At 49.5% G+C, this 15,811-nt stretch overlaps 1 protein-coding gene across 7 annotated transcripts in view; it reads right to left on the bottom strand.

The window, feature by feature from the left end:
• The window catches only part of CUX1 (cut like homeobox 1), a 371,395-nt gene that overhangs the window by 197,439 nt on the left and 158,145 nt on the right, over positions 1-15,811 (bottom strand). For 6 of the 7 annotated variants that reach the window (XM_060032299.1, XM_060032298.1, XM_060032297.1 and 3 more), the window contains exon 3: positions 1,340-1,387. The exons of the other annotated variant lie outside the window; for it this stretch is intronic. In XM_060032299.1, the coding sequence (XP_059888282.1) occupies positions 1,340-1,387 (48 nt within the window). The remainder of the gene's footprint in view (positions 1-1,339; positions 1,388-15,811) is intronic. 7 annotated transcript variants of the gene reach the window in all.

Below are 15,811 nucleotides of genomic sequence, written 5' to 3' on the forward strand. Positions count from 1 at the left end.
AAAACCAGAGAAACACTAAGCTGATGGGTCTCACAAAAGCTGCTGAACAGGTAGAAGAAGAGCTTCGATCACACGTGGGCAGGTGTAAGGTGATGGCTTTACTCAGAAGATGAGGGTCTGGACATGTAATTCTGAGGAAAGGGCAATTCAAGTCCTTCCGAGACCTGGACTACTGATGTCCTTCTGTGCCTCAGGGAGCCAGGCACGGGGGACGACTTCCTGCGGCAGGAAATGATAAACAGAGAGAGGAGCCCCGCCTGCACTGCTCTCAAATCTGCAGCGGCTGCTGCCCTCACATGCAACCCTCGCCGTCCGGGAATCGCCCCTCCGCCCTCCGCCGCCTCCTTGGATCCCGCACCTTCTGCTGTCACCCGCGCACTGAAGAGTTGGCCAAACGGCAGCCCCGATCTCTTGCTGGGAGCTCGGGGGGCCGGGATCCCAGCCTCTCGGCACTCCCCAACTCGCCCCCTCACTTCCCCGCATCCAGCCCCTCCTCCCGGGCTCTCTGTGAGCTGGGAAGCTGCAGGGACACGAAATTTCTAAGGCCCCACCGGCGTGGGTTCCTTAGAGGGCTTGAAAACAGCCTTGCTCCCCCTCGCTGCTGTTACTAGGTCATCGTTCCTACAGGAGAAGCGGGGAGCGAATAATCCCCCGACACTAACATCGTTTCTGGTTTTCTGAAGTTCACCGAGTGTCTACACAAACGGCAGAGAAGGAGCAGGCGTGTCACCCACCCAGACCGCCCGCATAACCTGTGACGAACAGCATTCAGGGCACACAGGTCTCAGATGACTGGCCGCCTGCCTGCCACCTTGCCTGGCCCTTCTCTGGAAGGATCCACGAGAAAACGTTCCTTATACTGAGCCCAAACCTACTCCCCGTGGCTTCTGCCTGTGAAGTTCCAATTTCCCCCACGGCTGTGCAGGAAGGCACCAGACTGACAGAGCACATCCTTTCTGTGTGGGAGACTTCGTGGCTGCAGCCCCCATCCAGCTCAGGGGACCAGTGAGCTCCGGGAGGTCTGTGGGCTCCCAGGCTGGGGTCTGAACAAGCCCAATCCACCGTGGGAAGTGCGATACGCCGGCCACTACTCCCCGGATTCCTCCGCCGCTTCTGACATCCCTAATCCCGCCTCCCCTCCCACGTGGGCTTTAATGGAGGAATCGGTGGAAACCTCACTTTGAGGAGCCCGTCAGCTGCACGTGGATGGGTCGGGGCGGCTGGGGAGGCTCCCTCCAAGCAAGCACCTTCCGCCAGTGGCACTTACTTTACGAGAACAGAAAGAAAGCGTGATGAACAGGAAGGCGGCTCAGGATGCGAGAGAAACATAAACGCTTACCTCCCCCTGGAAGCTCTTCAGCAGCGGCGCTACCTGCTTGCGCAAATCCTGGAGTGAGAAGGTGGGTCAGGAAGCAGCCATGGGAGAAGAAAAGAGAAGGAAACATTCGTTAAGGTCTCCTAAAAACTGCTTCGAATGTGGTGCTGGTTACCATTACATAAAGCAATCCCGGCGCCTCTCCTGCCCCGTTCCCTCCCTCATACACGTAAATAATGCCAACTGTGCCCCGTTGTTTAAATGAACTCACTTAAGAACACCACTAAGCTTTATTTTCCCTGAATGTGCTGTGGACTACAGTTTTTGCTGGTGTCAGTCTAAGACAATTTGCTTAGAATACCATCGAATATTATAAGGTAGGTTTGATTTGCTTGTATCTGAAGTGGATTGGGGTCACCATCCTGCACTTTAGCTGCTACTTTGGGGCACGATGCATGGGAGATACATGGATTTTGAATCCATCCATGTCTGATAGTCACTGGAAATTTTATCCTAAGCCACCAGTACCCGTTTCAGAACCTGCGAACACTTTATCTTATTTAAAATGAAGTAATTGACTAACACACAACATAGTGATTATAGTCAACAACGCTGTATTATAAACTTCAGAGTTGCTAGGAGATTAGATCTTAACTGTTCTCAGCATAAAAGGAATACTAACGACGTGATGATAAAGGTGTGAGCTAATGCTACTATGGCCATTATACTGTGATACATAAGTGGTTGTACAAACCAACATGTTGTACACCTCAAACTTGCACAATCTTACATGTCAACTCTATCTCAACTTTTAAAAAATAGAAAAAAAATGAAGTAACGGAGAAAATACTTCAAACACTTTGAAAGGACTCGTATAAGGCAACATCTCCTTTACTGAGAGCTGGGGCACATAAGGTATTTACTGAGCCTGATCTATGTGCCAGACCCAGTTCAGCAAGTCTGGGCCAAGGCCTAAGCTTCTACGTTTTCTTGAAGCTCCGAGGCCGATGCAGACGCCCAAGTAAAACTGCCTAGTATTGGTAAAGGTGTACCAATCCAACCGTAACATGGGGAGAAAGTAAAACATTATTTCAGAAGAAGAGCCCCTGTGCTGTGGGAGAACATAAGAGGAAGGATAAATTCAGGTTAAAGAGATGAAGAGCAGTGTCGCAGAGGAGGCAGCATCTGAGCTGGGAAGACAGGTAGGATTTTTGTAGGGGCCAAGGAGAGGGCTCGGGACACGAATCCTTGGCCTCTCTGCCTCTGGAACGCTGCAGCTCTCTACGTAGCTCCGGCCCTGGGCCTACTCAGGCCCTGAGCTGAGCTGTGTGTACACACGGGCTCGCTGGCGTCTGCTCTTTTGGTAACTGCCTTTTGTGTTCCTCTGGCCAAGCACCCAAACGAAAGGGGCCTCCATCCCACGCTCTGAATCCAGCTCGAGACCACAGCGCACAGCTCTGCGGCGTTAGGAAGAACGACGGCTCCAGGTATCCTGTGCTCCACTGTTCTTTGTGGTTTCCCTCTGGACAGGGGCCTGTGACATTTTGGTGTCAGGAAGCCCTTCTAAGAATCTGAGGACAGCTATTGACCTTCGCCTCTGGGAGAAAACTCTGCAAATTACTTCACTGAGGGCTTCCTAACGCCTACCTACAGACCCAGGTGAGGCTCCCTTGTTCCAGCCCATGCGGTTGTATACAGTTGTCACCAGCTCTTTATGTTCAAATGTAACTTGATTAAATTTAAAAATTCAGCTTCTCAGTTGCAGGAGCCACATTTCAAGTACTCAGTAGACACATGAGGCTGGTGGCCACGGCACTGGACCGCAAAGACACAGGACATCTCCACCACTGCAGAGTGACTTAACAGACAGGGTTGTACCATAAGCTCTTTGCCAAACATAATTAACCCACACTGATTTGTATTGTAACCTGTGAAAGTATTTGCTCAAGAGGAATTATAGTTTCCCCTTTGATTATTCATTTTCCTATAGGTTGCGTCCTTAAAGGTGACTTCCTTGGAGAAGTCCTTTTGTTCCTCCATTGGGTCATTTTCTCTATTTTTACACCAAACTCCATGGCAAAAAAATAATCAAACTCTTTGCCAGCCTCTTCTTAAATAAATAAGGCTATGTGCGGAGAGCACGGTAACGGCCCCCAAAGGTGTCCATGTTCTCATGCCCAGAACCTGTGACTCTGTTAGGTTACGTGGTAAAAGGAACTCGGCAGATGTGATTAGGTTAGGGACCCTGAGTTGGGGAGATGACCCTGGAGTATCCAGGTGGGCCTGATGTAATCACAACGGTCCTGATGAGAGGGAGGAGGCGGGTGAGAGTCAGAGGGGATGTGAGATGGAAGCGGAGGTCAGAACAACGGAGGGCACAAGCCAAGGCCTGCAGGCGGCCTGAGAAGCTGGAGCCTCTACAGGAACGCAGCTCTGCCCGGTAAAACCCATCCTGGACTCTGACCTCTGGCGCTGTCAGATGACAAGCTTCCATTGTTCTCGGCCACCCAAGTCTGGTAGTTTGTTACAGCGGCAATAGGAAACTAATGCACTATCTCATTTAGCCCACTGTGCTTTTTGGCAACGTAGACGATAAGATAGAACACCGAAAGGGAGAGTGAGGGGCAAGAGGCTGCCGGGGGTGAAAAGTGAGAAAGATTACGGGCTGGCCCCAGGCAGGGTCAGTAAAGCCTACGTTTCCATCACGAGGAATAAGCCTGGCTTCTTTGGGAGAAACTCAGCCACTGCAGGTAACTACTTGGGAGGTCTACGCACAGGGAGCTCACTGTGTCCCCGGGAGGGGGTGACATGGCCTGGATTCTCTGTGTGTGTGTGTGGGGGGGGACGTGAAGGTGGAAACAGCCCTCAGGACTCTGAGGGGGGTGGGCCAGTCCCCTTGCCTCCCTCAGGAGGGGACAAGCAGGCAGCATGACTGCACTGAGGTACTTTGGTCACAAACTGCAAACACAAGACGATGGATGGAGTTTGCTGTTTGATTGCCCAAAAGGCTGACTGTGAGGAAGGCGACTCGTGAATGAGGTGTCAGGCATCCCCGGGGTCCACACTGACCACAGGTCGGGGGTACAGAGCGTTAACGGTGCGCGCCCTTGCTCGCACGGGGCTGTGGCGAATCTTCCCCTCAAAAGGCCACAGACTCATATTAATCGAATTTAAAAATAAGACATGAACATGTCAAGGATAAGAACCTCTATGCAGTGCTTGCCTCCCAACTGCTGGTGGGAAGCCATGGGCTTCGGGTGGTCTTTGACTTACCAGGGAGGCCTCAGATGGTCTGGGAGCCCTGGGCGTGGGCTGAGGGCCTGTCTTGCTCCACCTGACAGCTGGTGGCACCTGATGGCCCTCGGGCTCTTGAAAGGGGGACCCCTAAGGCCTCCGACACACCTGAATTGGCTACTGCAGAACCGGAAGCAGCCAGGCTCCGATGTCAGGCATGGGATACGCTTCCCGCCCCCTCTCACCCCGAGTCTGTGAAGGGGGCTGTGATCAGAGTGAGGAACGTGCCCTCCTCCTTCCAGACTGGGGCTCGCGTGAGGGCAGGGGATGGGTCTTGGTCACGCCCCCCCCTCAAACTCCAGCATCCAACGCGGGGCCGGGAGGTATTTTGCTGAGGAAACCTAGGCCCGAGGGGCCTGAAATCCAGAAGGGTGGGGACTGTGGAAGCTGGCTGTAGTCCCGCCAGGGCCCTTGTCCCGGAGAGGCCCCCCACGCAGTCTGCTCCCCACAGCGCACAGCAGGGAGGGCTGCAGGGCGGCCCTGGGCTTGGTGCACAAGGCACCCTCTGAGGCCACGGGCCGGTCAGCAGAAAGACCTCTGTTGCCTCTGCCTAGAACAGGCTGGTCACACCGAGGGGGAACTCCCAGGGCATGGAATGGGTGCGTGAGCAAATAAATTAAAGAGCAAACAATCTCTCAAAGCGTGTTAAGAACCGGGCAAGTGAGAGACTGCCCCGCCTGGATGTGAGCCCTCAAGGCTGGGGTCCATGTCCCAGGCCAGCGCTGCCAGCAGAGTGCGAGCCACCTGCGTGACTGACGACGTTCAACAGCTCCGTTCGAGATGCAAAAAGAAACAGGAAATCAATTTTAGTTTCACTTCACCCGATATACCCAAAATATTGTCACTTTCTATGTAACCAGTATAAAAATTATTAATGAGATAGCGTACATTCTTTGTCGGCATTAAGTCTTTGAAACCAGGGGCGCATCCCCCGCCTCTCCGTTTGCACTGGCTGCACGTCAAGTGGCCCCTCGTAGCCGCACATGGCCGGTGGCCACCACGTCGGGCAGCTCGGGGCTAAGCGATGTGCTCTCGGATCAGGGCTCTCCTGGGGGAGACGGTTAAGGCCGGCGAGCCCCCCACCCCCTGATGGCCAGAGGCAGCGAGCGGTGAAAGAGCCAGAATCCGGAAAAGTAGGAGAGTCGGGGGAACACAAGGTCAAAAGGAGGCAGTTTCAGGAGGGAAAAGGTACTGGTGTCAAATGTCGCCACAGACGCCGGGCCTGGGAACACCGTCGGGTCGAACATCCAGGCAGCGCTGGAAACCAACGTGTGAGGTGCTGAGGAAGAGGCTGCAGTGAGTGAGGTGGAGGAAGAAGCGAGACAGGGCTGGGGAGCCCCACGGGGAAGGGGGTCGCGGGCGGAAGTTAAGGACAGTTCCCATTTGGCGAGTGTCTGAGTGAGGGGCTTCAGGTACAGGACGTTCATTTGCTTTTCACTATAACTCTGCCAACCAAAGGGACTGGTACCCACACGTCACAGACAGGGATGCCCGAGGCTCTGAAAGGGAAGGAGATTTGTCCAAGGTCGCACAGCGGGAAGAGTCAGGATGTGAACCCAGAGCTCTCCCCAAGGCCCACGCCACACGGACATTTTGTAAAGGAATCCATCAGCTTGGACACCAGCACTGTGAGGGGCACACACGGACCACTCAAAAGGCTTGTAATGGGCCCAAACTCGGAGGGGAAACGGTGAAGCTGGACGGGGTCATGGCATGTGAGAGCTGGTAGGGGGCCAAGGCATTTGAGACCCTGCGAAGACCAGAGGGAGAGCCGGAGTGGAGGTGCAGCCCTGGGGACAGGCACCCGGGAGCCCTGGCGCTCAGCCCACAAAAGAGTGCCTCTTACTCGGCTCGCCCCGGGTCCACCCCAAGCCCCGCCAGACTGCACAGGGCCAGCCTCATGAGATAGCGTCCAGAGACGTCCCTGCATTGTCCTTTTAGAACAGGGTGCTCTTTTGCTCTCTGAACAGCACCAAAAGCTACGGCTGTTACCACTCCCAGTCATTGCAGGGGACCACGTGCCCTTCTGTGCAACTGCAAACTGAAGAAAACGGGGTCCACGCCAATCAAAACCCCACTGGCGGGACTTCCCTGGTGGCGCAGTGGTTAAGAATCCGCCTGCCATTGCAGGGGACACGGGTTTGAGCCCTGGTCTGGGAAGATCCCACATGCCGCGGAGCAACTAAGCCCCTGAGCCACAACTACGGAGCCTGTGCTCTAGAGCCCACGAGCCACAACTACTGAAGCCCGCGTGCCTAGAGCCTGTGCTCCACAGTAAGAGAAGCCATCGCAATGAGAAGCCCGCGCACCACAACAAAGAGAAGCCCCCGGTTGCCGCAACTAGAGAAAGCCCGTGCGCAGCAACAAAGACCCAACGCAGCCAAAAATAAATAAATTAATAAATTTAAAAAAACAAACAAACAAAAAACCCACTGGCGTGAATGAGAATTAGGAAATTAACACAAGGTCAAGAAACTTAAATGTAGGATTACCACACTTAATTCAGCAACAGGTTTTCAGTGCTGTTTCAAATCTTCTTCAATTCTGTATCATTTACTGAGCAGAAAGCAGCGAACATCTTAACACGCAGACAGCGATGCCCTTGAGATTATTAATATCGGATGTCTGTTGGCAAAACCAGAGCACTGCATTGCTACCTTCTCTCCCTGGAGCACGTGGCAAATAATAAGCGATGTTTGTCGAGAGGAGCTTCTATGTGAAAAGCATTTTCATTAGTCTCCAAACCACTGATTCACAACTCATTTTTCAGGTCAGAAAACTGAACAGTAAAATGCTATTGAGGAATCTTCTGTCTAATGACTACTGCTGGAGAAACCATTCTGATTTAAAAGCAAAACAGAAATGAAATTATGAAATCACCATGCAGGATTCAGTCACACCTGTGAGGTAGCAGCGAGTAACACAAGACACACAGTCTCTGAACCCAGATGGCCTGAATCTTTGACTCTCTGCCCATTCTGAGCACTTGGGTGGTCTCTGGAAGGCTCTGTTCCCTCTTCGGGACCTGGCACTCCCAATACCCATGACACTTCTCCCATCCACACTGACACGTGATGCCAGGGGCGGCATCACAGAATCTCATACCGTGGATTCAAATCTGGTGGCCACCCGGGCCCACCTCTGAGTCTTGGAAGGAACGGTGCCCAGGACATGGCTGTTTAGGTTTGGAAGGACAAGCAGATGAAGGGGAATAGCCAGGCCTCACGTGTAAACAAAAAGAGGCTATGAATTACAAATGCATCTTCCAGGAACTCCCTGGCGGTCCAGTGGTTAGGACTTGGCACTCTCACTGCCGGGGCCCAGGTTCAATCCCTGGTGGGGGACAAGCCACATGGCTCGGGGGTGGGGTGGGGGATGTGTCTTCCAAGCCATAAAATGATCTCTATTTCCAGAAGATTCTAGAGTCCAGATTTCCCGACATGTTCTACTCAGTTTTACAATGCCCTTTTCCCCCTCCCTTTTGCTTCTCTGTAACTCAGGTGTGTTTCTCTGGAACGACTCTGCCTACACTGAAGACTCCGACCGTCTGACTGCATCTCAGTGGCACCTTGTCCTCTGTGGCACAGACCAGGAGCGGGGCCCTGTTTTCTTCGGTGACAACAGGGTCTCCCCGAGAGCACTGGGGGCAGCGTGGAGGGAACCTGTTAAAGGCTCTCCTTTGCGGCTCCCGCAGGGCTGCCAGCATCCCCGCCCCGTGCGGGTACGGTAGTCGTTAGGGACCCAGCCCTGCGGCATCTGCGGAAGTGGCCTCATCCCTCCGGCTTCTGTTTCAGAACCACCTCGGCTCGGGTAACTCTCGGCCTCCCCCCTCTCCTGGTCTTAGCTCGCATTTCCTTCACTGTGTTCAGGTGCGGAAGGAGTTCAACCGTTGACAGGGGCCAGGCAAAAATATAAGCCTGGCCGGCATTTAAAACCCTAGGAAATGCTTATGCGTGAGGAGGTCCCGTGCTACAAACCCGCCCGGAGCTGAAAATAGCTCCACATGAATTCACTAATCCCTCCTCGTTACTCAGGCCTCAGAACAAGGACATTCTGACTGGAAAATGTTTTAGGTGTTTATTCAAAGAAAATCATTCCATAACATAGCCTATTTCACTAAGTTTGATACCGTCAAGTGTAAGAGGTACTGTTATTTCATGCCACCCCAAGGGGAAAAAAATGCTGCTTATTCAACTGTGATGTCCTTGATTTTCATCCTCGCTCTAATGTTGAAGACGGTGAAATGTGTAGAAGTGTATGTATTATAATTGATGAAATATGGCCACACAATGAACTAAAGTTAAAACAGATCCCAAGTTGTTTTTGTTTTTAAATGACGTGGCCTGTACTTTAGGTGGTGCAGCCGCGTGTTTTAAAAAGGGCTCTTGTCTTGTAGAGACGCCTACGAAAATATTTATGGATGAAATATGGTTTCTGTTTCAAAATAATTTAATGGGAAGGGGTAACGGGTGAGAATAAGGATGACACAAGTGTGTGTTGATCGGCGGATGATTGTTATAGATGGAGGATGGGACATGGGGTTCATTGTATTCTTCACCTTGGCCTGTGTATGTTTGAAATATAAAAGGTTTCCAAAACACTGTATTTCACTCTGAGACCCGCGAAGCTTTCCGCTGACCAATCGCATAGGACAGGCCCGGAGAGAATTACGAGACTGGGGTGAGGGACTGCTGCTCTTAAATTACAGCCAAGCAACTAGTTAATTGTCTCCTTCATCGGGTTAACCTGGAAATCTAGGGTCGTCTGGTCCAATCTCCTGCCCGAGGTAGGGGACCCGTGGTGTCCTGGCCACACGGCTCACCCTCCCAAGGCCACTGTCCCTCCCGGGACAGTCCTGGTGCGAGACTGTGCCTCATTGTGGAATCGGGAGTTTTCAAGTACCGGCTCCAGGCACCACCTACCAAAGGCTGACGCTCAGAGGGAAGCTCTCCTGAGCACAAATGATGTTATTACTAGTAGCAATTTGTTGGTAAATAAATCACTTTAAAAAAAAAAAAAGAAAAGAAGAAAGATCAGATTCGAAGTGATTGCACTGTCACTGACTTGCTTAATAACGCATTTTCTTAGGGAGATCAGAGAAGCAGTTCCCCGCACCCCCGGGTTGAGCAGGGGACCGAGAATGGCTGAGCCTTCCCTCTTCTGGGCCTGGTGACGGAGCCCTGCAGGTATCTGAGGGCCCAGCTCACGTCTTTCCAACACCTCCCTCTGCGCCCCGAATCTTCTCTCTGGACCAAGTGCCACTCTCCCCACTCCTGTGTGACAACTCTCGGCACAGCCCTCGCTGGGGTCCTCGCTCCAGGGTCTCATGCTCCCCATTCTGGACACATTGTACGAGCAGCACCTAAGAAGCCCTCGGTCGTGTTGGAACAAAGTTCTAGAGAAGAAGAAAGCAATGGGGTCCTCAAAACGGCCACGGACAATACTCACTGCATCTCCCAGAGACCTTGGCTACCCCAGAATAAAGGTTCTAGGCGCTAGATATATAGATTATACAGATGCCAGATAGGAGCATTTGAATGGAATAATTTCTTTTTAAATCAAGAAATTTCCATAGAGAGTGTTTTCATAAAGAGAAATGCAAAAAAGTTTAATTTCAGAAACGGGGTCCATCATTTATAAATACATTAAAACACAGTAAATACGACATTGGATATAAGTACTGCAGTTTAACAACTGCAGCTCTGCTAAAAAGTAAGAATAGCAAATTGGTGACTTTTTTTTCAACCAAGATATTTAATCAAACTGAAACAAGAAAACGACCCCCTTTCTGCAACTTAGAGCCCAAACACTGAAGACATATTGTTCAAAAGCATCTAGCTACCGATTCTCCCTTCGGATGTCCTTGGGATTCTAGAATATCCTGCTGATGGCCGAATCATCCTTATGAATAAAGAAAATCCTACCGGTGTGTCACATCTAGGGCCAGCCTTATTGACTGCAGTACACCAACCTGCTTTCTTATTGATAAGCCATCTGTTCCTAAACTAACCTCTCTGCATATCTGTCAAGTGTATTTTTATAAGGTCCTAATGGCATCAATGAGAGAATCATAATTATCCACAAAAGAAAGATAGTTCTTGGTACTTATGTCACTGAAGATGGCTGGAATTCTCCCTTTATCGTGTATACAAGAGCACAGACCAGGTATGAAGTTTTTCAGGCAAGACAATATATATTGTATAATGCACGCATCGTTAGAACTCAACTTAAAATGCAGTTCAGTGAAAAGTGAAGTTTCTCTTTGTTCCAGGATCCTGCAACCTTCGCTTCCCACCCTCATCATCTGGAGATGAGTCATGCAGCTATCAATGGAGCACCCTACTTCTGGTTACTTTTAGAGATGAACACATACTCCTTCCAGTCTTTGTGATAGAAAAGAGTAATTTTAAATGGCATTTAAGCTGAAGTGTTAAATAAAAAATATCTTTCTATACAACAGCAGACAGTATGTCCTGGCAATTTCTCAAAGACTTTAGTTCACAGATTTGAGAAAATTCCATTAGCTTTAATTATTTATCAGCAGTCAATTTAGATTATGGTTCTTGACCTATTTTTACAGTGTATGGGCCACCCGGCAATGAAATAAATGAATAGTCCTTTTTCTACAATGGTTGATTTTTCTGAGATAATAGAAATCGAGTTGAAAGGAGGAATGAAACCCCAAACATGTAATTACCACCATATATAACCTGCCACGCCGCCTTTGTAGCTGGATAAAATGCACATCTTTGTGAGTTTTTTGGTTATTAAATAAGATTACCTTGAAAGGGATAAACTCACTCATGCTATAATTTCTTCCCATTTAAATTTCTTTGCTCCCTTTAAAACACGTTCTGTATCTCGGCAGAAAGGCTCTAATACTGATGGATGTGTCTTCAGCGCCGTGCCTAATAAAACTGCATAATGGGAAGGCCTGGCTCTGTGGAGCTGAGCGGAGGGGAGCTCGTGCAGGGCTTGCACGGAGGGTTCCTGGGGTTGAGTGGCAAGGACCAGCTAAGGGCATCCGCAGGCAGAGGATGGACACCCAAGGAGCCAGGCAGCGCAGAGGACCGCTGAGCTCCTGGGTGACAGCCAGGGGCGGTCTTCTTTAGCGAGACTCGTTTGACGATGAAAAGTGGCAGGTTTATCAGACGGGGGATGCCCCAACCTGGCCCTAAGGTGATGAAGGCTGAGCATGGTGCCTGGGACACAGGTTCGAGATGCACAGAGGCTCTGGTTTGAAGGCAGCACGTGGCGGCAGCTCAGTGGTACGGGAGAGCCCGAATGCCCCTAACGGTGGGGTCTGGGACCACTGGATGCCTCAGACCCTTCCAGGGGTCCATGAGGTCAGAACTATTTTTGCTGTTTTCCTTTTCCGCTCTCATTCTCATAGACATGCCCAGTGGAGCTTTCCAGACACTGTGTCACGTGTGATGATGTCATCACCCTGAAGTGCTGGCACGTGTGCTTGTGATTTCTTGTGCTTTAAAAACATCTCTAACATGGTCCCTACTGATAGATATCCACACGGACACAAACGCTCTCTGGAACCCTCAATATTAAGAGACCAAAATGTTTGAGAAATAGCAGCTTTAAGGTTTTAGTCTCGGAGCGGAGAACTGGTCGCTGTCCAGAGGTCAGGCCTGTGGGTCCGCTGATGACTTGCTGGCGTCCCTTGAAGCAGCTGGGCCAGCCAGCCACCTCTGGGCCCTGGAACCCTCCCCTGCGTCTCGTGGCACCTGGCTCTCCTGGCCTGAGATGGCATCACGCCTGCCGGTGGCGCAGAGACTTCCTGCAGGACTCTTGTTGGCCAGGAGTTCAGTGGTGGGGCCGGGAAGGAGGCCACCTCAGGTTCCTCTAATTCTCTAATTATGTCTGATTTGCCTTTAGGTCTGATTTCAAAATATTCTTCCAGGTCCCTTTCTGAAAAAAATGCTCGTGTCTAAACCTTGAGTTTTATTTCAGAACTATGAAAATACTGCTGTGATTTCTTTATGTATCTACACATCAATAGGTTTTGAGTTTGTCAAAGAGAAGAAGCACGTATTATACACGTAATGTATTATAAAACCATTTGAGCATCTACTCCGTGCAGTGAATGAGCTCACTGCAGTCCCTGCCCTCCTGGGGCTTACCTCCTAGTGCGAATGATGAACCAAGTCTAGACAGATGCCCAGTAGACTGTTGAGGGGCCTACACACCCCGACTCCAGTCCTGGGACCATTGATGGTGCCAGGCCCAGAGGAGACACTCGTGAATACTTGTGGATCGAATGAGTGAACAAAAGATGCTCTTCCCAGAATCACAGCCAAGCTGACCCTTCACGGGACCTGCTGCAAAGGGGATCCACGTGCTAGACGGGACGTGCCTGAAGTGCCTTTTTACCCTGGGACCCTCCGGAAGGAACCAGGAAGCGTGACTCTCACTTCCCCGCACACCCGCACCGTGTCGTTTACTCTGGACCTTCGGCCCTGCTGACATTTAGACAAACGAGCTATTTTGGGTTAGAACGCAGATTAAACCTTCAGTTCAGTGCTTCTAATTCTAGGAATTTATCCATCAGGAAGATCAGAGATGTAGGCAGAGATCTATGTATAAGAATGCTTAGCATGTGTTTGGAAGAGAGAAAAACCAGAAATAATGTAGATGCCGACAGTAGGGGGTTACTTATTACATAAACCTTCGTAAAGCAATACAGCGGCACATTAGGTAGTCAGTAAGATTATTTTTCAAAGGACGGCTGATACCACGGACTAAGGCACACGACTGCCACCTGTTCAACAAGTATTTGTCAAGTAGATGTTATAGGCCCCCAGGCACCGCTACAGGTGCTCCTTCAATCATGAGCGAAACCAATCGGTCCCTGCACCTCGTGGGGCGCCTGTTCAGCAGGGAGAGGGACGTCAGTCACTGACCACCCACAGGAGTGCACTCCACGCGGTCAGCCCTGTAAGGAGGAGGGTCGTGGCGCTGGGGGTCCGTTTATGAAGCCGACCTGGCTGGGGCAGCAGGCACTTCCTGCAGGACGGAGGAAGGGGCGCCTGATCCCAGATCTGGAGGATGATCAGGGGTTAAATGGGGAGAAAGAGGGGAAAAGAAGCCACAAACTGCAAGATGGGTTTACAGTATGACCCCCACGCTGTAAAAATGGATAAACGCACATCTGTACGTGTTTGGAAAAGGATGGTGAGAACTATGTGAGGGTTAAACAGTAGATGAATGGGATTAGGGCTTATTTTTCACTTCTTCGGCTTAAAATAAATTATATCCTTTTAACCTCAAAAGCGTTCTTTTAAAAATTAAGGATGAGGGTTGAGTGATAGCTCAAAAAAGGAAGATGACCTTAAGGTTTACAGAGCAACTGGGTTACCCCCCGCTGTGGCTCCCCGGTGGCAGAATCCCCAGACTCGGTGCCGTCCACAGGGCCAAGCAAACAGCCAGGCATTATTTCAGCCTGTGCTCAGCCCACAAAGAAAATAAATACGGTACCTGCTAATGCATAGCTCAACTAGACATATGTCTCCAAAGGAGAATTATTTTATAAGTACAATAAATATTAGCGGGAAACCTACTGGCCCACCACATGCTTTACATTTTTTTCATTATATAAGATACTACGGTTGCGGGAAAACCATGCTACAAACGATATGTACAGCATAATCTCTATTGTTTTAACGTATGTAATATTTATGAACCAAAAAAGATGAGAAAGATCTAAAGCATCAGCGCTAACATTTATGTCTTGGATTACAGGTGATTGATTACTATCTTCTTTAAATGCAAATCTCTGTAATGAACATTCATATGTTTTGTAAATCAGAAGATAAAGTCTCAGATCTCAGACAATAATGGGGACACTTAAAACATCATCTCACCAATAAAGATGTTAAAAAAATATATGTATGCTACCAAACTTACTCAAAAAGGAATAAAAGTCAGAACCATGAAAAACAAAACAAAACAAAACAAAACATCACCTCAAACCAGCACCAAAGGGGCAGAGACAGACCCTACACACAGATCCTGGACTCAGCAGGCAAATCATAAAACAAGGACAGATTTCACCAGGGAGACCGAGAAAGAAAAGGTTTAAAATCAGATCTCATACAGAATGGATAAACAATAAGGTCCTACTGTAAAGAACGAGGGATTATATTCAATATTCTGTGATAAACCACAATGGAAAAGGATTTTAAAAAAAGAATGTGTGTGTGTATATATATATATATATATATATACACACACACACACACACACACACACACACACACACCTGAATCACTTTGCTGTACAGCAGAAATTAACACAACATTGTAAATCAACTATATTTCAATTTAAAAAAAAATCAGATCTCAGTTGCGGCGTGTGGGACCTTCGGTTCCGCCTGAAGGATCTTTAGTAGCGGCATGTGGGATCTAGTTCCCTGACCAGGGGTCGAACCTGGGCCCCCTGCACTGGGAACACGGAGTCTTGGCCACCGGACCACCAGGAGAGTCCCTCTTTCCCGGATCTGATCTCAGTTTTCTTTGTTTTCCCACCCGAAGGCCTTACTTCAAGTTTATTCATCAGCTGTGTGCAACTAGCCTACCTAAAATTAAGCAGCATGGAGAAGATATACCTTTGTCTTGGCTTAAAAATCAGTATATTGTTTACTAATATTTACTCCCTTCATAGAGCTGCTCAGAGGAATAATTAATAATGTACGATGGGAAAATCTACTAGCAGATGCAGAGCACACTGTAAATGCTTTTTCAGACACCCACTCAAACGCACACATGGAAACAAAGGCAGGATCCTTCAGCCACAGGGTCCTGTGCTTTAGTAGCAGAACGAGGTTCCTAGTGCCCCCCAGGCAACCAGAAAGCCCCACAGACAAGGGGTCCAAACAGGGATATTGTAATTTTTTCATGCATTTTCTTTTTTGGAAAATACTACTGCATATGAAATGCAGGCCATAATTTCTTAATTTCTAAATGGAATTATTTATATCATATGGCTGAAAACCAAGCCTAAGAAACATGTGACTCAGTGGCAACCAGGGAATTTAAACCTTTGGAATCAGACTTTATGTTTAAAGATGCTCAGAGGCTTCCCAAGGGATTACCCCAACCTAGCAATTGAGGAGAAACAAAAGCTTCCAGAGCAAAGAGAGACTCCCTGGGGGCTTCCTGGCCTGGGTACACTTCGGCATCCCGGATGGCC

This window comes from Delphinus delphis, chromosome 15 (assembly GCF_949987515.2).
Source record: "Delphinus delphis chromosome 15, mDelDel1.2, whole genome shotgun sequence".
NCBI classification, from domain to species: domain Eukaryota; kingdom Metazoa; phylum Chordata; class Mammalia; order Artiodactyla; family Delphinidae; genus Delphinus; species Delphinus delphis.